At 51.5% G+C, this 24468-nt stretch overlaps 1 protein-coding gene across 1 annotated transcript in view; it reads right to left on the reverse strand.

Moving 5' to 3' along the window:
* The window catches only part of ARHGEF18 (Rho/Rac guanine nucleotide exchange factor 18), a 129743-nt gene that overhangs the window by 79076 nt on the left and 26199 nt on the right, over positions 1-24468 (reverse strand). The window contains exons 3-10 of the mRNA XM_050771032.1: positions 23723-23982; positions 21456-21606; positions 20579-20693; positions 18576-18633; positions 18014-18058; positions 16163-16240; positions 13633-13735; positions 13324-13465 (exon numbers count right to left, since the gene is read on the reverse strand). Coding sequence (XP_050626989.1) covers positions 13324-13465; positions 13633-13735; positions 16163-16240; positions 18014-18058; positions 18576-18633; positions 20579-20693; positions 21456-21606; positions 23723-23982 — 952 coding nt within the window. The remainder of the gene's footprint in view (positions 1-13323; positions 13466-13632; positions 13736-16162; positions 16241-18013; positions 18059-18575; positions 18634-20578; positions 20694-21455; positions 21607-23722; positions 23983-24468) is intronic.

Below are 24468 nucleotides of genomic sequence, written 5' to 3' on the forward strand. Positions count from 1 at the left end.
GCAAGACCCCATCTCTACAAAACATTTTTTAAAATGAGCAGGGCGTGGAGGCACCTGCTTGTGGTCCCAACCCCTCCAGAAGCTGAAGTGGGAGGATGACTTGAGCCTGGGAGGTCCAGGCTGCATTGAGCTATGATCACGCCACTGCACTCCAGCCTGGGCAACAGAGTGAGACCCTGTCTCAAAACAACAACAACAGAAAAGAGGCAGCTTAGACTTCAGAAAGGCTGGTCTGGGAAAAATGAATCATATATCCCTCCAGTGGTCTCAGACACCCCAGCATACATACCATCAGATCCCCTAAACACAGACACCCAGGCAGGTGCCATCAGATACCCAAAACAGGTTTCCAGGTAACCCCCAAATATGTCAGACACTCTACGTAGGTCCAGCAGATACCCCCAAACACATACTAGATAATCCCAATACAGATGCTGTCAGATACCCTCAAACGGGCGCTGAGAGTCTGAAACACGTACCATACCCTCCCCCATCCACTTCCACACAGGTGCTATTTGGCAGATGGGGACAGGCCAGATGCTTCTCCCAGCACCAGAAGCCTCTCAATTGCCATCAGACACCCCAGCCTTGAGGTAGCCTGTCTAATCCAAGTCCCCCCCACAGGGGAGGCAGTTGAACAGTAACCAGGAGTCTAGCAGAGCAGCTCTCACCAAGGTTGGCTGGTCAGCCAGGCCCAGAAGATCTCCCCCTGGCCAGGCAAGATGGCTCATGCCTGTAATCCTAACACTTTGGGAGTCCGAGGAGGGAGGATCACTTGAGTCCAGGAGACCAGGCTGGGAAACCTAGCATGACCCAGTGTCTATTTTAGAAAAAAAGATTTCCCCAAACCAAATCACTTCAAAACATGCACAATATGTTGTTGAGAGTCCCCAGTTGAGAAGCTGGGGGGTGACATCCCCAAATGGACCAGCCTTCAATTTAAGTCCAACCTTCATGGTCCAGAGGAAGGGAGCATGTTCAGGGAATTGGATGGCCCAGAAATGCAAGACATAATTCGTCAGGCACCCTACTGCAGCTGAGGTCAGAAACCCTAACACGGGAGTTTATGAGGGCTCAATGAATGAGCAGCTGTTTCTTCTCTGAGTAGCTATGACTTTTGGACTTAGGGCCATGAACCTTCTTTTTTTCTTTTTTTCTTTTTTTTTTTTTTTTTTTTTGAGACTGGATCTCACTCTGTCACTCAGGCTGGAAGTGCAGTGGCACAATCATAGCTCATTGCAGCTTCCATCTCCTGGGCTCAAGTCATCCTCCCAACTCAGCTTCCCGAGTAGCTGGGACCACAGGCATGCACCACCACACCTGGCTACTTTTTTTGTATTTTTTGTAGAGATGGGGTTTCGCCATGTTGCCTAGGTTGGTCTTGAACTCCTGGGCTCAAGTGATCTGCCTGCCTGGGCCTCCTAAGATGCTGGGACTGTAGGCGTGAGCCATCGTGGCTGGCCTTTGAACCTTATTTCTTTCTTTCTCTTTCTCTTTTCCTTCCTTCCTTCCTTTCTTTCTTTTTTCTTTTTTTTTTCTTGAGACGGAGCCTCTGTCACCCGGGCTGCTGTGCAGTGGCACCATCTCGGCTCACTGCAGCCTCCACCTCCTGGGTTCAAGTGATTCTCCTGCCTCAGCCTCCCAAGTAGCTGGGACTACAGGTGTGCATGACCAAGCCTGGCAAATTTTTGTATATATATATACTTTTTTTTAGTAGAGTCAAGGTTTCACCATATTGGCCAGACTGGTCTTGAACTCCTGGCCTTAAGTGATCCTCCCACCCTGGCCTCCCAAAGTGTTGGGATTACAGGCGTAAGCCACTGCATCTGGCCATAAACCTTATTTCTATAGCTATCTTGGTTATAGGAACTTTCAGGTGGACGCAGTCCTCCCCTCAACATAGAAACCAACTTTCTCAGATATAATCAGGAAGGAGAAGCATCTCTCGTCTTTCTTTTATCCATCCAACCATTCCGCATTTATGAGTCTCTTGTTTTGTTTTGTTTTTTTTATTTTGTTTTGTTTTTGAGATGACAGAGTCTCACTCTGTTGCCCAGGCTGGAGTTCAGTGGCGTAATCTTGGCTCACTGCAAACTCTGCCTCCCAGGTTCAAGCCATTCTCCTGCCTCAGCCTCCCGAGTAGCTGGGATTACAGGTGCCCACCACCACACCTGGTTAATTTTTGTATTTTTTTTTTTTTTTTTTTTTTTTTGAGACGGAGTCTCGCTCTGTAGCCCAGGCTGGAGTGCAGTGGCCGGATCTCAGCTCACTGCAATCTCTGCCTTCCGGGTTCACGCCATTCTCCGGCCTCAGCCTCCCGAGTAGCTGGGACTACAGGCGCCCGCCACCTCGCCCGGCTAGTTTTTTATATTTCTTAGTAGAGACGGGGTTTCACCGTGTTAGCCAGGATGGTCTCGATCGCCTGACCTCGTGATCCGCCCGTCTCGGCCTCCCAAAGTGCTGGGATTACAGGCTTGAGCCACCGCGCCCGGCCAATTTTTGTATTTTTTGTAGAGATAGGGTTTTACCATGTTGACCAGGCTGGTCTTGAACTCCTTAGGTGGTCTGCCTGCCTCAGCCTCCCAAAATGCTGGGATTACAGGTGTGAGCCACCACACCCAGCCTCATTTATGAGTCTTTATCATAAAGCATCGGGGGCTCTAAGAGCTAAGGAGATGCAATGAGCTTAGGCCCAGAGCAGGGTTTTCTCAGTCTTGGCACTTTCAACAATTAGGGCTGGATAATTCTCGGTGGTGGTGGCAGGGGTGGTCTCCTATGCACTGCAGGGTGTTGAGCAGCATCCCTGGTCTCTACCTCCTAGATGCCAGTGGCTCCCCTGGTCCTGAAAAAAATGCCTCCAGATGTTTCCTTGGCTGAGAGCAACTGGCCTAAGAGACATTCAGACACTTATCCAGCCTAATTCCGACTTCCTGGAGGAAGTGGGCCTGGGCTTTGTCTTAAAAGGATGAGTAAGAGTTAGGTGGGAGAGGGAGTTCCAGGAACAGCGCCGGATGAGCAAGGCACAGGTGATGTGTATGAACAGCCATGAGACTTCAGGGTGGCTGGGCCGTGGAGTATGGGGAGCCTGAGTAGTGGGAGAGAAGCATGGAGGGATAGGTGGGGTCGAATCATAAAGAACCTCAAAGGTCAAGGCTAGGAACAGGACTGTCCGGCGTGGTGTCTGTTCTCTGAAAAGCATCCCGACTTTATCATAGAGGCCCACCTTCTCTAATTACCTGGAGTGTGACTCATTCTCTGTTCTGTTTGTTTAACTTGCTGTGAGGCTGTTTCCTCCATGGGAGAGACTGTCACGTCTGGCTTTGAATACCTTTAAAAGCAGGTAGGCCTGTGGGGAGGCCTACCTTGGCCTACCTTGGCCTACCTTGGGAGGACCTTTCTCAGTCTGCTGGGAATGAGACACGGGTGTTCTGGCCCCTGCATGCCTCCTGACACAGGTGGGGAGGGGTTTGCGGTCAGAGAACAGGGTTAGGGGCTGTGATTTTTTTTTTTTAAATTACTTTTTTGAGACAGAGTCTCAGTCTGTCAATGGGTTGGAGTGCAGTGGCATGATCTCAGCTCACTGCAATCTCTGCTTCCCGAGTTCAAGTGATTCCCCTGCCTCAGTCTCCCGAGTAGCTGGGACTACAGGCAGGAACCACCGCGCCCAGCTAATGTTTGTATTTTTAGTAGAGACTGGCTTTCACCATGTTGGCCAGGATGGTCTCGATCACTTGACCTCATGATCTTCCCTCCTCAGCCTCCCAAAGTGCTAGGATTACAGGCATGAGCCACCATACCTGGCTGAGTCTGTGATTTATTATTATTTTTATTTATTTTTGCAGCTTTGCAGAGGCAAGGGTCTATGATTTAAATGCTAGCTTTGCCTCTTATTGGCTAAAAGGCTTTATATGACAATAACAAAAAAATGAAGCCGGGCGCGGTGGCTCAAGCCTGTAATCCCAGCACTTTGGGAGGCCGAGACGGGCGGATCACGAGGTCAGGAGATAGAGACCATCCTGGCTAACACGGTGAAACCCCATCTCTACTAAAAAATACAAAAAACTAGCCGGGCGAGGTGGCGGGCGCCTGTAGTCCCAGCTACTCGGGAGGCTGAGGCAGGAGAATGGCGTAAACCCGGGAGGCGGAGCTTTCAGTGAGCTGAGATCCGGCCACTGCACTCCAGCCTGGGTGACAGAGCGAGACTCCGTCTCAAAAAAAAAAAAAAAAATGAAGAGGATGATGATGATGATACAAGGTACCGTTGCCCGTATGTGCCAGACATCATGCTATCATGCTAAGTGCTACCCACATCCTCTTTCTTTCTTTCTTTCCTTCCTTCCTTCCTTCCTTCCTTCCTTCCTTCCTTCCTTCCTTCCTTCCTTCCTTCCTTCCTTCTTTCTTTCTTTCTTTCTTTTTTTGAGACAGAGTCTCACTCTGTCGCCCAGGCTGCAGTGCAGTGGTGCAATCTTGGCTCACTGCAACCTCCACCTCTTGGGTTCAAGGGATCCTCCCACCTCAGCCTCCTGAGTAGCTGTGATTACAGGCGTGCGCCACCACGCCCCACTAATTGTTTCGTGTTTTTAATGGAGATGGGGTCTCACCATGTTGGCCAGGCTGGTCTCAAACTCCTGACCTCAAGTCATCCTCCTGCCTTGGTATCCTAAAGTGCTAGGATTACAGGCATGAGCCACCACACCCGGCCTTTACCCACATTATTTCTTTTTTCTTTTTAGGGACAGGGTCTTGCTCTGTGGCCCAGGCTAAAGCACAGTGGCAGATCATAGCTCACTGTAGCCTTGAACACCTGGGCTCAAGCCATGCTCCCACTTCAGCCTCCCGAGTAGCTAGGATTATAGGCGAGTGCCACCACACCTGGCTAAATTTTTAACATTTTTGTTGTAGAGACAAGGGTCTCACTATATTGCCCAGACTCCTGAGCTCAAGGGATCCTCCTGCCTCAGCCTCCCAAAGCGCTGAGATTGCAGGTGTGAGCTTCTGCACCCAGCCCCATATCATTTCTTTCACACAAACTCAAATCTTTCTTGAACTCAAAGAGTTGTCCTGCAAATCAAAATCAAATGATGTCTGTAGGAGAAAGAAATTCCCACCACCCTGAGAGTGGGATGGATGTCATGACTTGCTTCCAAAGAATAGAGTAGGGAAACTGAAAAGCAGTTACTTTTGGAGACGTTACCTTCACAATGATTAAGGTTGACATCTCCAGGGATGTCCTGCGGATAGCATGGACCTCCTGATTTGATGACACCGGAGAGTTCTAAAAAACCACAACCCCTGGCTCATTCTAATAAAACATCAGACAAACCCAGATTGGGAGATTGTGTACCAGATACCTGGCTAGTACTTCTCAAGACTGTCACAGTCCTAAGCAGTAAGGTAAGATGGAGAGACCCTCACAGGCCAGAGACATTAGGGAGAGGGCATGATTTAAGATGATGTAAGGCAGGAACGGTGGCTCACGCCTGTCATCCCAGTACCTTGGGAGGCCGAGGAGGGCGGATCGCTTGAGGTCAGGAGTTCGTCACCAGCCTGGCCAACATGGTGAAACCCCATCTCTACTAAACACACAAAAATTAGCCAGGCGTGGTGGTGCGCACCTGTCATCCCAGCTACTCGGGAGACTGAGGCAGGAGAATCGTTGAACCTGGGAGGCGGAGGTTGCAGTGAGCCGAGATGGCACCACTGCACTCCAGCCTGGATGACAGAGTGAGATTCCATCTCAAAAAAAATAAAATTAAACAAATAAATAAATAAATAAAAATAATGTGGGGTGGACGCAGTGGCTCACATATGTAATCCCAGCACTTTGGGAGGCTGAGGTGAGTGGATCGCTTGAACCCAGGAGTTCAAGACCAGCTCGGGCAACATGACAAAACCCTGTTTCTACAAAAATAAAAATAAAAATAAAATAAATTATCCTGGTGTGATGGCATACACCTCCAGTCCCAGCTACTTGGGAGACTGGGGTGAAAGAATTGCTGGAGCCCATGAGGTGGAGGGTGCAGTCAGCCAAGATCACACCACTGCACTCCAGCCTGGGCAACAGAGCGAGACCCAGTCTCATTAAAAAAAAAAATTAGCCAGATTTGGTGGTATAAGATTGTAGTCCCTGCTACTTGGGAGGCTGAGGTGGGAAGATCTCACAAACTCAGGAAGTCGAGGCTGCAGTGAGCTGTGATCATTCCACTGCACTCCAGCCTGGGCAACAGAGTGAGACTCTGTCTCAAAAAAATTAAAAATAACATGAGGAGAAGATGGGGAAGAGGGCTTAAGGGGACTGTCTCTGTTTTCTTTGTACTTTCCTATAAATATAAAATTAAAAGTATATTTTTTAAAAAATCAAAGGGCAGGTTGGGCACAGTGGCTCACGCCTCTAATCCCAGCACTTTGGGAGGCTGAGGCGGGTGGATCACCTGAGGTCAGGAGTTTGAGACCAGCCTAGCCAACATGGTGAAACCCCGTCTCTACTAAAAATACAAAAAGTAGCCAGGTATGGTGGCACATGCCTGCAATCCTAGCTGCTTGGGAGGCTGAGGCAGGAGAATGGCTTGAACCTGGGAGGAGGAGGTTGCAGTGAGCCGGGATGGCACCACTGCCCTCCAGCCTGGGTGACAGAGCGAGACTCTGTCTAGAAACAAACAAACAAACAAATAAATAAATCAAAATCAAAGGGCATCATGTGGCAATGGACTGGTGATCAGGAGCTCAGGCTGTGAGTTCAAATCCTGACTTAAGCAAAAACTTAACTTCTTTGGGCCTCAGTTTCCTCGTCTGTGAAAGAGAGAAAGTGCTAGTGTCTATAGAGTTACAAAGCTGAATGAGGAAATCGGTTTAGAGCACTTACAGACCGGGCTCGGTAGTTCATACCAGTAATCCCAGCACTTTGGGAGGCATAGGCAGGAGGATCACCTGAAGGCAGGAATTCGAGACTAGCCTGGACAACATAGCAAGACCCTGTCTCTATTAAAAATATATATATATAAATAAAAACAAACTAAAGCACTTACAGTGTTTGCGATAGTGTAAGTGCTCCGTACGGTAATGCTAACCATTGTTATTATTTGTGCAAAGTCTTTTATGATTATAAAGTGACATTCAGGAAATTAGACATTGTTGGAACTCTCATCGCTCAAGGTCATTTTTGTAAGGGGTTTATTGATCTGCAGGACATGATAAGCTACTCGCCTTGCTTGCTACCAGATAACCTCATTCAGGGGTTGGCAAACTTGCTCTGTAATGCTGCAAACTCAACTCTGCCAACCAAAAGTGTAGCTTGAGCCAGACATGGTGGCTCATGCCTATAATCCCAGCACTTTGGGAGGCGGAGGTGGGTGGATCACTTGAGGTCAGGAGTTTGAGACCAGCCTGGCCAACATGGTGAAACCCCATCTCTACTGAAAAAAATTAGCCAGGCATGGTGGCAGGCACCTGTAATCCCAGCCACTCGGGAGGCTGGGGCATGAGAATTGCTTGAACCTGGGAGGTAGAGGCTCCAGTGAGCCAACATCGTGCCACTGCACTCCAGCGTGGGTGACAGAGCGAGATTCTGTCTCAGAACAAAATAAAACAAAAAACAAAGATGTAGCTTGGAAACAACCGAAGATGATACATAAATGAACAGGAGAGCTGTCCTGCAACAAAACCTTATTTGCAGACTGTAAAATGCAAATTTCTTTTCTTTTTTTTTTTTTTTTTTTTGAGACGGAGTCTCGCTCTGTCACCCAGGCTGGAGTGCAGTGGCCGGATCTCAGCTCACTGCAAGCTCCTCCTCCCGGGTTCACGCCATTCTCCTGCCTCAGCCTCCGAGTAGCTGGGACTACAGGCACCCGCCACCTCGCCCGGCTAGTTTTTTTTGTTTTTTTTTTTTTTTAGTAGAGACGGGGTTTCACCGTGTTAGCCAGGATGGTCTCGATCTCCTGACCTCATGATCCGCCCGTCTCGGCCTCCCAAAGTGCTGGGATTACAGGCTTGAGTCACCGCGCCCGGCCAAAATGCAAATTTCATAGAATGGTTGTGTGTCACCAAATATTTGTTTTCAACCACTTACAAATGTAAAAAACCCACACTATTCTTAGCTTTCAGCGTATACAAACAAAAAAATTCAAAAAAACAAAAAAACAGGTGATGGACTGCAATGTGCCAGTCCCTGACTTAGTAAATTGTTGCCAACCTTTTCCGAGGTCGTGTGTTCTATTTGGAGATCTGATGAAAACCCTGGATGCTCACCTCCTGCAAAAAATGCAGGGACACAGCAGATGTGGTATACAACTCCAGGGGGTCTGAAAGCTCATACACGGGTGCCAGAGGCTGTCCCGCCCGAATTCCCAGCTAGAAGGCAGGAATTGTCTTTGCAGCTCCCCCAGTGCAGAAGGGATCCCAAGCAGCAATGGCAAATTCCGGGCTCAAAGAGGGGCCACTGAAGCCTGCCTTCCCTGAGAAGAGTCTAGGTGGAAGCTGGATTTGTAGACAGCAAGCCCAGCCATCAAGTGACAAGTGACAGGGTCCTCTGAGCAATGCCTCAGATGGGGGCAGGCATGCACGTTTGTGTGACCTGCAGCGGGTTCCGACAGACCTCTTCTACCTCCACTTCAAGCACACTGGCCTGTCTGCTGCCTGGGGCACATTCCTGCCCCAGGACCTTTGCACCTATGACCTGGAATACTCTTCCTTACATATCCACAGGGCCCTTTCCCTACTTCCTCCACATCTGGATTCCAACGTCACCAATTCGGAGAGGCTATCCCTGGACACTTAAGGGAGAGCTGTGGTCCTCACCTGGGGGTGACTGCATTCCTACCCTGCCACTAGAGGACACTCAGCAACTTGGTCATCATAGCTAGGGGTGCTCCTGCCACCAAGTGGGTGAAGGCCATGGACGCTGTTCAACCTCCTCCCAGGCACAGGGCGGCCCCACACGACAGCCCCAAATGTCAGTAGTGCTGAGGTTGACACACTCTGTAATCACTCTGTCTCCTTTTCCAACTTCATATTTTTCCTTTGTCTTTTTTTTTGAGACAGAGTCTCCCTCTGTCGCCCAGGCTGGAGTGCAGCGGTGCAATCTCAGCTCACTGCAATCTCCGCCTCCCAGGCTCAAGTGATCCTCCCACTTCAGCCTCCGGTGTAGCTGGGACTACAGGCATGCACCATCATGCCCAGCTTTTTTTTTTTTTTTTTTGAGACGGAGTTTTGTTCTTGATGCCCGGGCTGGAGTGCAGTGGCACGATCTCAGCTCACTGCAACCTCCGCCTCCCGAGTTCACGCGATTCTCCTGAGTCAGCCTCTGAGTACCTGGGATTACAGGCCTGTGCCACCACGCCCGGCACATTTTTGTATTTTTAGTAGATATGAGTTTCACTATGTTGGCCAGGCTGGTCTTGAACTCCTGACCTCAAGTGATCTGCCCGCCTCGGTCTCCCAAAGTGCTGGGATTACAGGCGTGAGCCACCGCACCCGGCCAGGAAATACTTTTGGCTGTCCCAATTGGGGGGGGAGGGGGGTTGCTATTGGCATTGAGTGGGTCCAAAGGCCAGGGATGATAGCCAACATCCTGCAATGCACAGGAGAGGCCCTCATGATAGAAAGTGATTGGGCCCCTAGTAGGTCAATAGTGTTGAGTCTGTGAAACCTGCCTGTGAGCAGCAATGAGCCAACTAACGGCGTACAAATCACTCCTGGTTCTTGTTAAAATGCAGATTCTGTTTCAGTCCATCTGAGATGGGACCTGGGATTTGATATTAAAAGTTCCCAGGTGGGCCAGGTGCAGTGGCTGATACCTGTCATCCCAGCACTTTGGGAGGCTGAGGTGGGAGGATCACTTGGACTGGGGATTTCGAGACCAGCCTGGGCAACATGGAAAAACCCTGTCTCTACAAAATATTAGCCAAGTATTTGTGACACGCGCCTGTAGTCCCAGCTACTCGGGAGGCTGAGGTGGGAGGATCACTTAAACCTGGGAGGCAGAGGTTGCAGTAAGCTGAGATTGCACCACTGCACTTCAGCGTGGGTGACAGAGCCAGACCCTATCTTAAAAAAAAAAATAAAAAACAAACAAAAAAAAACGCTGGGAGCGGTGGCTGACACCGGTAATCACAGCACTTTGGGAGGCTGAGGCGGGCGGATCACGAGGTCAGGAGATCGAGACCATCCTGGCTAACATGGTGAAGCCCAGTCTCTACTAAAAATACAAAAAATTAGCCGGGCATGGTGGCGGGCACCTGTAGTCCCAACTACTCGGGAGGCTGAGGCAGCAGAATGGCGTGAACCCGGGAGGCGGAGCTTGCAGTGAGCCGAGATCGTGCCACTGCACTCCAGCCTGGGTGACAGAGCAAGACTCCGTCTCAAAATAAATAAATATATAAATAATTAAAAAAAAAAAAGTCCCAGGTGGGCCAGCCATGGTGGCTCATGCCTATAATCCCAGCACTTTGAGAGGCTGAGGCAGGAGGATCCCTTGAGCTCAGGAGTGTGAGACCAGCCTGGGCAACATAGCAAGACCCCGTCTCTACAAACAGACAAAAAAAATTAAAAATTAGCAGGATGTGGTTATATATGCCTGTGGTCCCAGCTATTTGGGGGGCTGAGATGGGAAGATTGCTTAAGCCAGGGATTTCAAGGCTGCAGTGAGCTATGATCACACCACTGCACTCCAGCCTGGGGCAGAGAGAGAGAGAGAGAGAGAGAGAGAGAGAGAGAGAGAGAGAGAGATCCTGTCTCTAAAATAAAAATAAAAATTTTAAAAGTTCCCAGGTGACAGGCCAGGTATGGTGGCTCACACCTGTAATCCCAGCACTTTGGAAGGCCGAGGCAGGCAAATTACTTGAGGTCAGGAGTTCGAGACCAGCCTGGCCAACATGGCGAAACCCTGTTTCTACTAAAAATACAAAAATTAGCTGGGCGTGGTGGTGGGTGCCTGTAATCCCAGCTACTCGGGACGCTGGGGCAGGAGAGTCACTTGAACCTGTGAGGTGAAATTTGCAGTGAGCTATAATCATGCCACTGCACTCCAACCTGGGTGACAGAATGGGACTCCATCTCAAAATAATAATAATAATAATAATGATGAAGTTCCCAGATGATGGTGATGCTCTAAGTCAGTGGGCCACATGGACATACAAGACCTTGGATGACCCCAAATCAGAGTTTAAAGACCTCAGGATTTTTCTGAGAAGCAAAGCAAAAGCAGGAACAGAAATAAATGGAGAATGATAGTGAACCAGCAATCATAGAAGGAAGTGCCTGGTTCAGCTAAACCTGGAGCTGTTCAAGCAAGGGCACCCAAGAGCGGGCTCCCAGAACCTGCTCTGTGCAGCCTTGGTTCTAGATCTCTGGCTTTACTCACCCAACTTCCAACCTCCTACCTGCCCCTTGCATCTGATGCCTAAGATAGATTGAGCACACCTCATGCCCTGCAGAAGAGAACAAGGTGCCAGGGAAAAGAGGGAGTCACCTGCTGTCCCAAATTAAGGACTTCAACATGCCGACTTTGTTGGTGCACTGAAGATTTGGCAAAGGCTGGGCACGGTGTGGTGACTCACACCTGTAATTCCAGCACTTTGGGAGGCTGAGGCAGGAGGATCGCTTGAGTCTAGGAGTTTGAAAGCAGCCTGGGCAATAGAGTGAGACCTTGTCTCTACAAAAATAAGTTTAAAAATTAGCCAAGCACGGTGGTGCACACCCGTAGACCCAGCTACTCGGGAGGAGGAAGTGGGAGGATTGCTTGAGCCCAGGAGGCAGAGGCTGCAGTGTGCTGAGATCACACCATTGCACTTCAGCCTGGGCAACAGAGTGAAATCCTGTCGCAAAAAAAAAAAAAAAAGATTTTGCAAAAAGCCCATGCCAGCCTCTGCTGAGGACGGCTCATGGGTCACAGAGCTGGATGGGGATTGCCTAACAAAGGAAAAGCTCAAAGAGGAACAGCCTTGACACTACTGACCACCAACAGCCACGCCCAGCCCCATGGCCAGCAACGGCACTACAGAAAGAGAGGGAAACGAGAAAGAAGGAAAATTCCCGCGCCTGGAGCAGGTAAAGCCAACAAATGCAAAACCTGCGGTCAGGTTGCTCAGAAGCACTTGCCCCGGGGTGGAGATGTTGCTCTCACTGCATGGTCTAAGCCTATCTAAGATCTGCTTGCCCATCTCATTCACCCATTGATTCCTGTCTGGAGGCAATTCTGCCCCCCAGCAGACTTATGGCCATGGCTGGAGACATTTTTGGTTGTTGCAACTGGAGGTAGGAGGTGGTTATTACTGGCATTTAGAGGGCAGGTGCCAGGGATGCTACTCAATATCCTACGATGCACAGGATAGCCCCTTAGAACAAAGAATTACCTGGACCCAAATGTTGACAGCGCTAAGGTCCAGAAACTGTGAACTAGCCTGAGTTCTGCCAGCCACAGACGGCGGTTTGGATTCTTGCTACAAACGGCGCACGCATCTTTTCTAACACGCAATCGCCACCACCTCCTCTTCTTCATTCCCTTCAAAGTGGAGCTTATTTGCAAAAAGACTAAGTTCTAAATCCCAGCCATGACCAGAGCCATCTCTTTCTGGGAGTCTCTTGAATCCGGTACTCTTTCTTGAGTAGAGACTCTTCCCCTCGCAACCCCGCAACCACCAAGAGCCCCAAGAAGCAGAAAACGACCTGTTATGGATAAAATTATATGCCTCCCCACCGTCAAATTCATATGTTGCAATCCTACTCCCCCACTTCTATCCTTTAGGATGTGACCTTATTTGTAAATAGAGTCTTTGTGAGTGTAAATAAGCTAAGATGAGGCCACACTGGAGTCTGGTGAGCCCCTAATCCAATGTGGCTGGTATCCTTATAGAAACGGGAAATTGGGATACAGACAGGGCCATGTGACGCTAAGGGATGAAGCCAGGAGAGATGCCTGGAACGGATCATTTCCTGGCACCTTCATATGAAGCTCAGCCCTTGATCTTAGACTTTAAGCCTCCAGAACTGCAAGGGAATATATCTCTGATGGTTAAGCCACCTGGTAAGTGGTGCTTTGTCATGACAGCCCTAGCAAACCCATCCATGGCTCAAGTCCAGATGCTGCAGGAGGATTCCCACAATGTCAAAAGCTGGGACTTAAAGGGACTGTTGCCAGTCCTGAGTTAGCCCAAGGGACCCTGTGCCCAGGGAGCCATCCCTGGTTCTTTCCAGGGAGCCGCCAAGGAGAGGGCAAAACAGAACGAGGATGCACACACACATCAAGAGAGCCCAGAAGTATGACTGAAAGGACACGAAGAAGAGAAGGTGACTGCCCTCCAGGAGGATGGATTGGGCCACCAGACTTACCCGAGCTCAACAAGGGTTTGCCACACAGGGGGCAGCTGGAGGGGCTGGAGAAGGTCCCTTGCACGAGCTGGTGCCCATTGACACACTCCCGCCTCTCTCGTGCATCCTGGCCCTTGTCCTTTAGATGTGCCGGGCTCTTCCCCTGGATGGGACAGAGGCAGGTCTCAGGATGCCCTCTGCAGGGGCTGGCCCTCTTAGGTACTGTGTACGCAGTGCACCGCCAGCCCCAGTCACAGGGCTCCCGGGTTAAGGGCAGCATGCCAAGCTGGGGAAGGCAGAGGGGGGCCCCCGTGGCTCAGCTCCCCTGACCTTCTCCTTCTGCCTGGTCACTCGACTGCGGAGGCAGCTCAGCCTGCGCTTCACGCTGGTACTCTTGTCACTCTTCTCATTCTTGCCAGCACTGTCCTCGCTCCTGGGGGACAAGAGGGAACGTCCACTAGAGGGGGCCAGGGGCCATTCTGAGGCAGCCCTGTGGGTTGCTCCAGGAACCCACCTGGAACCTGTCTCCCTGTGGCCTCCCGGTCCTGCCTTACCCCTTCCCTGGCCCTTGACTTCCTCCTTCCCTCCCTCCTTCCCTCTCTTACCTATTCACTCAGCAAACATGAATGAATGTTTGCAAAGTTCTGGGAGCTTTGGGGACTGGGTTTGCAGACAGAAATGCAACATGATCTCAGGTTTGAGGTCCCTCAATGCCTGGGCTAGGAATTTCAACTCTGTTCACTTGTGATTTCTACCTCTAATTCACACCCCCCACCCCCACCCGGTATCTAATTGACCTTATTTATTTATTTATTTATTATTATTTTTAAATTTGTATTTTTTTTTTGAGACGGAGTCTCGCTCTGTCGCCCAGGCTGGAATGCAGTGGCCGGATCTCAGCTCACTGCAAGCTCCACCTCCTGGGTTTACGCCATTCTCCTGCCTCAGCCTCCCTAGTAGCAGGGACTACAGGCGCCCATCACCTCGCCCGGCTAGTTTTTTGTATTTTTTAGTAGAGACGGAGTTTCACCGTGTTAGTCAGGATGGTCTCGATCTCCTGACCTCGTGATCGCCCGTCTCGGCCTCCCAAAGTGCTGGGATTACAGGCTTGAGCCACCGCGCCCGGCCTATTTATTTATTTTTTGACACAGAGTCTCACTTTGTAACCCAGGCTGGAGTGCAGTGGTGCAATCTCCACTCACTGCAACCACTGCCTCCAGGTTCAAGCGATTCTCATGCCTCAGCCTCCCGAGTAGCTGGGACCACAGGTGTGTGCCACAGCTAATTGTTGGTTTTTCTTTTGTTTTTTGTTTTTGTTTTTGTTTTGAGACTGAGTCTTGCTCTGTCGCCCAGGCTGGAGTGCAGTGGTGCAATCTCGGCTCACTGCAAGCTCTGCCTCCTGGATTCACGCCACTCTCCTGCCTCAGCCTCCCGAGTAGCTGGGACTACAGGCGCCCACCACCATGCCCAGCTAATTTTTTGTATTTTCAGTAGAGTTAGGGTTTCACCGTGTTAGCCAGGATGGTCTCGATCCTGACCTCATGATCCGCTCGCCTCGGCCTCCCAAAGTGTTGGGATTACAGGTGTGAGCCACCACGCCCAACCTGTTTTGTATTTTTAGTAGAGGCGGGGTTTCACCATGTTGGCCAGGCTGGTCTCGAACTCCTGACCTCCGGTGATCCGTCTGCCTCAGCCTCCCAAAGTGCTGGGATTACAGGCATGAGCCACCGCACCCGGCCCTAATTGGTCTTTAAATCCTGCTCGTTCTTCTGTCTCCTCCCCCATCCCCAACTCCATCCCCGGGTCACTGGCATGGCTTCCTGGATTTCAGGCACACCCTCATTTAATAAATATTAGGTCAGTGACATATAAGGCAGACATGATTCCTGCTCTGGTAGGATCTGTTTTCTGGGCAGAGATGCCATTTCTCCAGTCTGTGCCCCCGATCCCAGTCCAAGTGGCTTCTGGAACTTTGTAAATATCCGTAAATGTTTGTTGAATGAATGAATGAGTGAATGAGAGAGGGAGGGAGGAAAGGAGGGAGAGAGAAGGATTCAGGGACCTTCAGCCCTGTCTGTGATCCTCATCCTGTCCCCATCCTATCACCAGAACTGATGATGCTCATGCTCGTAGGCCCCCCTGCTATTTATTTATTTATTTATTTTTGAGAGGGAGTTTCACTCTGTCGTCCAGGCTGGAGTGCAAGGGTGCGATCTCGGCTCACTGCAACCTTCGCCTCCTGGGTTCAAGTGATTCTCCTGCCTCAGCCTCCTGAGTAGCTGGGATTACAGGCACCCACCACCACGTCCGGCTAATTTTTGTATTTTTAGTAGAGATTGGGTTTCACCATGTTGGTCAGGCTGATCTTGAACTGCCGACCTCAGACGATCCACCCTCCTCAGCCTCCCAAAGTGCTGGGATTATAGGCATGAGTCACCACGCCCGAGCCCCACTGCTCTTTAGGATAAAGTCTGAGCTCTCTCGTGTGGCTGAGGTTGTCTGGTCTCTGCTGACTTCTCCCACCTTCCCTCCTCCCCGCCCTACTCTGATGTCATTCCCTAAGCCTTCTAATTCCATTTTGTTTCCTTCATCCTCATCTGCACATATTGGCAAACTCCTACCCTTCCGTCAGAACCCTGCTTACATCGTCACCTCCTCCAGGAAGTCTTCCTCTGTTCTCTCACGGTATAAGAGCCTCATCCCTCCCTTCCCTGCCAGCTCCCCCCATTGCCCTGATGGGGGCCCCAGCTCCTGCCTCCAGCACAGGGGGCCTGACCCAAAGGACCATCCGTAAACCCTTGTTCAAATCCAAGGCTGCCCTCCCCTGCCGTTCTCACTTGCAGCAGGTCTGTATACTTACTCCGACAGGAATTCAAACCAGGTCAGGTTCGAGTGGGCTTCTCCGGAGCTGGGTGACATGCAAGCCCTCTGCCGGGCCCTGCAGGATCAGAGGGGACAGATACCTGGGTCGGCAGCCTCCTCTCCCACTCCCCTACCCCAGTGCTACCAAGTACAGGCAGGTACCAGGTACCCCGTCTAAGAGCCCACCCGTCCTTGTCACTCTGGGCTTGTGTGTGAGACATTGTGACAAGTTTTCCAGCAGAGGGCAGTAATGTGTCTTGGCTGAACAAAATCAGTGTTAGCAGGAAGATTTTTTTTTTCTTTTTAAATAGAGATGGGGTCTTGCTCTGTTGCCCAGGCTGGAGTGTAGTGGTACAATCACAGCTCACTGCAGCCTCGACCTGTGGGGCTTGAGTGATCCTCCCGCCTCAGTCTCCTGAGTAGCTGGGACTATAGGCATGTGCCACCATGCCTGGCTAATTTTTAATTTTTTTTTTAACCAAGTACTTAAATCTTACGCAATTTTTTTTTTAAACAGGGTTTGGCTCTGTTGCTCAGGCTGGTGTGCAGTGGCATAATCATGGCTCATGGCAGCCTTCAATGCTTGGACTCAGCCATTCTCCTGCGTCAACACCCCCACACCCTCTAGAGTAGCTGGGACTACAGGTATGTGCCACCACGCCCAGCTAACAACAACAAAAAAAATTTATACAGACAGAGTCTCACTCTGTTGCCCAGGCTGGTCTGAAACTCCTGGGCTCAAACAATCCTCCCAACTCAGCCTCCCAAATTGCTGGGATTACAGGCGTGAGCCACCTCACCCAGCAAATTTTTAATTTTTTTTTGTAGAAACAGGGTCTTACTATTTTTTCCAAGCTGGTCTCAAACTCCTGGACTCCAAATGATCCTCCCACCTTGGCCTCCCAAAGTGTTGGGATTACAGTGGTGTGAGCCACTGCACCCGGCTACAAGAAGATTTTGTAACAGATGGCAGTGTCTTAGGCAGGAGGCACCTTTACCTGTTTGCTCCAAGGGCCCCCTGCGCCGGGGCAGCCTGCCCCTCTCCACCTCTTGTCTTCTAGCCTCCTCCTTCCTCTCCTGCCTCATTTTTCTTCCCTTGAATGCAGTCTTCCCTCTTTCCTTTCTCTCTTTTTTTTTTTTTTTTGAGACGGAGTCTCGCTCTGTCGCCCAGGCTGGAGTGCAGTGGCCGGATCTCAGCTCACTGCAAGCTCCGCCTCCCGGGTTTACGCCATTCTCCTGCCTCAGCCTCCCGAGCAGCTGGGACTACAGGCACCCGCCACCTCGCCCGGCTAGATTTTTGTATTTTTTTAGTAGAGACGGGGTTTCACCGTGTTAGCCAGGATGGTCTCGATCTCCTGACCTCGTGATCCGCCCGTCTCGGCCTCCCAAAGTGCTGGGATTACAGGCTTGAGCCACCGCGCCCGGCCTCCTTTCTCTTTTTTTAAAGTCAGAGTCTCGCTGTGTCATCCAGGCTGGAGTACAATGGCGCGATCTCGGCTCGCTGCAACCTCCACTTTCCGGGTTCAAGCGATTCTCCTGCCTCAGCCTCCCAAGTAGCTGGGATTACAGGTGCCTGCCACTATGCCCGACTAATTTTTGTATTTTTAGTAGAGACAGGGTTTTGCCATGTGTGCCAGGCTGGTCTCGAACTCCTGACCTCAGGTGATCCACCCTCCTCGGCTTCCCAAAGTGCTGGGATTCCAGGCATGAGGCACCTTGCCCAGCCCTCACCCAGTCTTCTCTACCCCTGTCTCCCACACCTGTACACGCCCCTGCATGTCTCCTACTCTTGTCTCCCACTTTGTTCCTCCACGTCTGTCCCCTCATGCCTGTCCCGATTCCCACTTACCCATGGTACTGTCGAAGTTCTTGAAGCACCTGCTGGACAATCAGCCTGTGGGGGTTGGGGTGGGATTAGAACAGCCCACGTTAGCTCCAGGTGACAGACACCCTCCCAGAGACAAGCTGGGGTTGCTCAACCAGGCCTCAGGTCCTGATGCAGACCCTACTCAAAGCCAGCCACTCTGGAGGCTGAGGCAGGAAAATCGCTTGAACCTGGGAGGCAGAGGCTGCAGTGAGCCAAGATTGTACCACTGCACTCCAGCCTGGGTGACAGAGGGAGACCAAGTCTCACAAGAAAAAAAAAAAGCCACAATTATCTCCCAAGGCTACACTGAGAACCTTTCTGAGGGGCCTGGGCCTCTCCCGCCGGGAGAAGGACGGTGCCAGAAAGAAGATGAGGTTATGGGGGACTAGTGGGACGGTGTCTGGCCCTGGTCACTTATGGCCAGCAACGCTGCACCCTGGCAGCCCTCCTCCCGCAGCCCTCCTCCCTCAGCCCTCCTCCCGCAGCCCTGACTTTCCGGTCTGTTCCCTGGTGGTCCCTCCCCCACCACGAGGCAGAAACTCACACGTGATCTGGTTCCACGTGGTCTTTTTCCATGCACTCCAGCACTGGAGGTTCCAGGCCTGGAAGAAGCCCCCCCCCATCCCAGGAAGCACAGTTGTGAGGAGTTCTGGGACAGGACCAGCCCAGCAGAGCCCTCCCAGATGCCACCCCGAGTCCCTGCAGAACTGGAGGCCATGCAGACAAGGCCTGTACTCTCAGGGAACAGAGACGAGAAGAGGACAGAGAGCCAGGGACAAACGCAGCTGTCCCCAGTGTCTCGTGAGTGCTTACACCCTACTAAATGCTTTACATGTGTGAGCTCAGCAGACTCTCCAAGTGGCCTTAAGGAGATAACGCTTATTATCCCCCCTCCCCTTTTTTTCCTTAGACAGAGTCTCACTCTGTCACCCTGGATGGAGTGCAATGGCTCAATCTCGGCTCACTGCAACCTCCGCCTCCTGGGTTCAAGCGATTCTCCTGCCTCAGCCTCTAGCTGGGATTACAGGCACGCACCACTATGCCCGGCTAATTCTTGTATTTTTAGTAGAGATGGGGTTTCACCATGTTGGCCAGGCTGGTCTCAAACTCCTGATCTCATGTGATCCACCTGCCTCGGCCTCCCAAAGCGCTAGGATTACAGGCATGAGCCACCGCGCCAGGCCTTTTTTTTTTTTTTTTTTTTTGAGACAGTTTCACTCTGTCACCCAGAGTGGAGTGCAGTCCTGCCATCAGAGCTCACTGCAGCCTTGACCTCCTGGGTTTAAGCAATCCTCCCATCTCAGCCTCCCAAGTAGCTGGGACTACAGGTGCACACCGTCATGCCCAGCTAACTGTTTTTTTTGTTTTTTTTTTTTTTTTTTTGAGACGGAGTCTCACGCTGTTGCCCAGGCTGGAGTGCAGTGGCGCGATCTCGGCTCACTGCAAGCTCCGCCTCCTGGGTTCACGCCATTCTCCTGCCTCAGCCTCCTGAGTAGCTGGGACTACAGGCGCCCGCCACCGCGCCCGGCTAATTTTTTGTATTTTTAGTAGAGACGGGGTTTCACTGTGGTCTCGATCTCCTGACCTTGTGATCCGCCCGCCTCGGCCTCCCAAAGTGCTGGGATTACAGGCTTGAGCCACCGCGCCCGGCCCCAGCTAATTGTTTTTATATTTTTAGTAGAGACAAGGTTTTGCCATGTTGCCCAGGCTGGCCTCAAACTCCTGGGCTCAAGCTATTCACCTGCCTTGGCCTCCCAAAGTGCTGGGATTCCAGGTGTGAGCTGCCGCGCCTCTTCTAATAGAGGAAGCCACAGAGGCTCAGAGACTTGTTATGTGTTTAGACTCCAGGTTTGTCTGATGCCAGAGAGGTGCAAGGTCTCACGATAAAAATTCAGAGATAAAGAAACAGAATGCCAGGCGCGGTGGTTCATGCCTGTAATCCCAGCACTTTGGGAGGTTGAGGCGAGCCGATCACTTGAGGTCAGGACTTTGAGACCAGCCTGGCCAACATGGCGAAACCCTGTGTCTACTAAAAATACAAAAATTAGCCGGCCGTGGTATCGGGTGCTTGTAGTCCCAGCTACTTGGGAGGTTGAGGCAGGAGAATCGTTTGAACCCGGGAGGCAGAGGTTGCAGTGAGCTGAGATTGCACCACTGCACTGCAGCCTGGGTGACACAGCAAGACTCTGTCTCAAAAAAAAAAAAAAAAAAAAAAAAAAAAAAAAAGAATCAGAGAGAGAAGAGAGAGAATCTCGGAGACAAGGTCATTGCAATGGGGCAATCTCACACTGGCTCGAGGGCTGCAGGGAGAGGAGGAGGGACAGATGCTGGAGGTCCTTTCCCCTCTCTCGCTTCCCCCAACATTCTGCCCAGTCCCTGCCCAGGGGACCCTAAGCCAGCTCCCTTCCGTTCCCTGGGGCCCATTGGGAGCCCCATCAAGGGGACTCTCCAGGATGAAGGATGAAACCCCAACAGGGTTTCACCATGTTGGCCAGGTTCCTCTTTCCCTGACTTGGTTTGAATGAAGGAAACTCCCAGGCTGGCTACCTTGAACAGGTGGAGCAGGCACTTCCAAATCCGGAGAGATTTCCGGGGAGCGGATCTCATAGGAGGACACAGGAACGGACCTTGACCTCACTCTTTTCTTGGGGCTGTCACATTCCTGCAGGGAATTAAACATCTCACTAAGCTGGGAAGGCAGCCTGGACGGCAGGCAGGTTCCCTAGGTTGAGGGTCCCCACCCACAGCCAGGGCCACCTCCACAGAAACCGGGTGACACACTCATCCAAGCCTCAGCCTCCAGCCATTCCCCCCTGGCCATAGGGCATGGGTTCCGCCACCCCCTCCCCAGTCACAGAGATGTAGTCCTGGCCGAGGAGCCTCCAGCTATGAGCTGGAGCCCCAGGTATCAGGGTCACGGGTTCCAACAATGGCCAGAAATTTCCCCCAGGGTCATTTGTGATCACAGCCAGAGATGTCTCAGCCACCAGCCACTCCAAGCATGCATTCCTCAGGTGTGAGCTGGGATCTCAGGTCAGAGACAATTCTCCTTAGCTGCCTACCCCAACCACAGACACAGCTGCCTTCCGGCTGCAGGCTACACTCCAGGCAAAGATCCTCCAAGCCTGGCTAAAACTGCAAGATAAGACATCCCCCACCCGCTTGTCTCCAGCCCTTGGGTTGCAGTCATGGCCATGCATAGCCTGCCCTAGATGCTTACCCAGGGAAAACCCTTCAGGCCTGGGCTGGAATCTTAGGACCCAGAGACCACCGAGGCACGGGCCACGCCGTAGATAAGCACCCCCCACCCCGCCATGGTGGGTAAACACCACCAGCCCTGGCGAGTCTCTCCTTCCTACCCATAGCACTGGCTTCTGGACCCAAAAATATGCTATTGTCAGGGGTGGCTGCAGGTTACACCCACTTTGCCTGGGCTCTCTGCAGGGGTCCCGCCCCCAGACAGACACTCTTGAGTCCAAGTCTTCAGCCCTCCTCCCGGCAGGTTCAAAGCAAGGCTGGCCAGTGTTCGAGGGAGACAGGGTTCCTCATCCACAGCTGAGGCATCGAGGCTGAGCCTAGTGGGAGAAGACAAGGTACTGGGGCTTCCGCAGGTCTTGCCCACCTGGCTGCTGCCCCAGGCATCCAGGGGGACTTGAAAGAACATGCAAGGGGGCCCTTCCAGGACAGGGAAGGGTGCACAGGCCACAGAGAGGGGTCTAGACCTCCCAATATGAGAGGAGTTGGTGACAAGGGGAAGAGTACAAAGAAAGCCAGCCTGGTTATATTTGTTGGAGCTACGTTTGCATCTCAGATCGTTTTTACAGACTGGTTTTTTTTTCTTTTCTCTTTTCTTCTCTTTTCCTTTTCCCTTCCCCTTCCCCTTCCCTTTCCCTTCCCTCTTTCTTTCTTTTTTTTTTTTTTTTTGAGACAGAGTCTCACTCTGTCACCCAGGCTGGAGTGCGGTGGCACAATATCAGCTCGCTGCAACCTCTGCACAATCTCGGCTCGCTGCAACCTCCGCCTCCCAGGTTCAAGCGATTCTCCTACCTCGGCCTCCCAAGTAGGTGGGATTACAGGCATGCACCACTATACCCAGTTAATTTTTACATTTTTAGTAGAGACAGGGCTTCACCACGTTGGCCAGGCTGGTCTCAAACTCCTGACCTCAGGTGATCCCCCTGACTCTGCTTCCCAAAGTCCTGGGATTACAGGCATGAGCCACTGCACCCGGCCTGAATTTCTATTTGGGATGACTTGGAAGGGGTTGAGAGACACAGGTTAGGGGTGGCTAGAGCGCCCCTCCTACTATTTGGTGCTGCTACTGTGGGGTGCCTGGCATCTCACACATTTCCGGTTTGATCATAAGTGCATGGATGCACATCACATTTAGGCTTATATGCATGGGTCTGATGGGAGGCTGAGCATGGCTGTACTCTCAGCAGGTGTGCAAGATTGGGTTTTTGTGTGCTTGCAGTGTGTGTGCTTGCAGTGTGTGCGTGCAGTCGATTTTTTTTTCTTTCTTTCTGTTTTTTTTTTTTTTTTTTTTTTTTAGATAGAGTCTTGCTCTGTCGCCCAGGCTGGAGTGCAAGTGGCACAATCCTGGCTCACTGCAACCTCTGTCTCCTGGGTTCAAGCGATTCTCGGGCCTCAGCCTCCCAAGTAGCTGGGACTACAGGTGTGCACCACCATGCCAGGCTAATTTTTGCATTTTTAGTAGACAGGGGTTTTTGCCATGTTGACCAGGCTGGTCTTGAACTCCTGACCTCAGGTGATCCACCCGCCTTGGCCTCCCAAGGTGCTGGGATTACAGGTGTGAGCCACTGTGCCTGGCCTCACGTGCAAGTTTTTTGGGCTGCCTCTGATGGTGCAGATGCCCCTCATGTCCCTACAGCAGGGATCCCCAACCCCTGAGCCACAGACTGGTAGGTACTGGTCCGTGACCATTTATTTATTTATTTATTTATTTATTTATTTATTTATTTAAGACGGAGTCTCACCCTGTCGCCCAGGCTAAAAGGTCACGGACGGCCAGGCGCAGTGGCTCACGCCTGTAATCCCAGCACTTTGGGAGGCCAAGGCAGGTGGATCATGAGGTCAGGAGTTCAAGACCAGCCTGACCAACATGGTGAAACCCCATCTCTACGAAAAATACAAAAATTAGCCTGGTGTGGTGGTGCATGCCTGTAATCCCAGCTACTCGGGAGACTGAGGCAGGAGAATCGCTTGGACCCGGGAGGTGGAGATTGCAGTGAACCGAGATCACGCCACTGCACTCTAGCCTGGGCAATGTAGTGAGATTCCGTCTCAAAAAAAAAAGAGAATCTAATGCCTGATGATCCCATCACCCCCAAAATGGACCAGCTAGTGCAGGAAAACAAGCTCAGGGCTCCCACTGATTCTACATGATGATAAGTTGTATAATTATTTAATTATGTATTACAATGTAATAATAATAGAAATAAAGTGCACGATAAATGGAATATGCTTGAATTATCCAGAAAGTATCCCCTTTCCCCCTGGGTCCATGGAAAAATTATCTTCCATGAAACCGGTCCCTGGTGCCAAAAAGGTTGGGGACCATGGCAGGTGCAAGGGGCAGCTTGTCTCAAGACCTGGCTCTGGCCTTCTGGACCCCTGCCCTGTCCCAGGGGTGCATTGTGGGAGGCAGGCAGTCAGCAGCGGGGAACTGACCTCCGCCAGCTCTCTGAGCAGCTCCGCGACCTTTCCCAGCTGCGCCGCCTTGACAAGTCCTGGGACCCCGTCAAGTTGGAGAAAAGAGAATCCCTTCCTGGTTCTTCACTGGGGGCGCGGCTGTCTGGGGCCTCCCCAGGCTGGCTGTGGGAAGGGACCCCAAGGCCCAGGTCCTGCAGATACTCGCTGCCCTGAAGGGCCCCCAAATCCAGGCTGAGGTCCTCCGCACTCTCGCTGAGCCGCCTGGGAAAATCATCCTCCTGTAGGTTGGGAGGGTGAGGAGAGAGAAGATGTTCACCAAGGGGCAGCAGAGCCTGGGGTCTCTTGACCACAAGGTCCCTGCTCCCAATGTTCAGACCCTGCCTGTCCCCCACCTGTCCATCCTGGGCTTAGTGCCCTTCTCACAGCGAGTGGAATGGAATGGGAGGGAGTAATCCCCCAGTGCCCTGTCTAACCTGGACCTTCAAGACCTCACCCCCACAAAAGGACCAGAAGTCTGGTCTTCCATGCCAAATTCCCCTACTTCTAGCCTTGGCAAAGTACTTCTCGTCACTGAGTTTCCATCTGATTATCTATTTTTTTTGGTTGTTTTTTTTTTTTTGGTACAGTTCCTGCTCCTGTTCCTATTTCTTTTTCCTTCCCTTCTTTTGTCCTTCACTTCCCTCTTCTCCTCCCAGTCATTCTATTTGTCATTCTGTCCAGCCAGGGCACCTACCTTTTCTTCTCCTTGCAAAACCTCCTCTCCC

The sequence above is a fragment of the Macaca thibetana genome, chromosome 19 (genome assembly GCF_024542745.1).
Source record: "Macaca thibetana thibetana isolate TM-01 chromosome 19, ASM2454274v1, whole genome shotgun sequence".
In the NCBI taxonomy this organism is placed as follows: Eukaryota; Metazoa; Chordata; class Mammalia; order Primates; family Cercopithecidae; genus Macaca; species Macaca thibetana.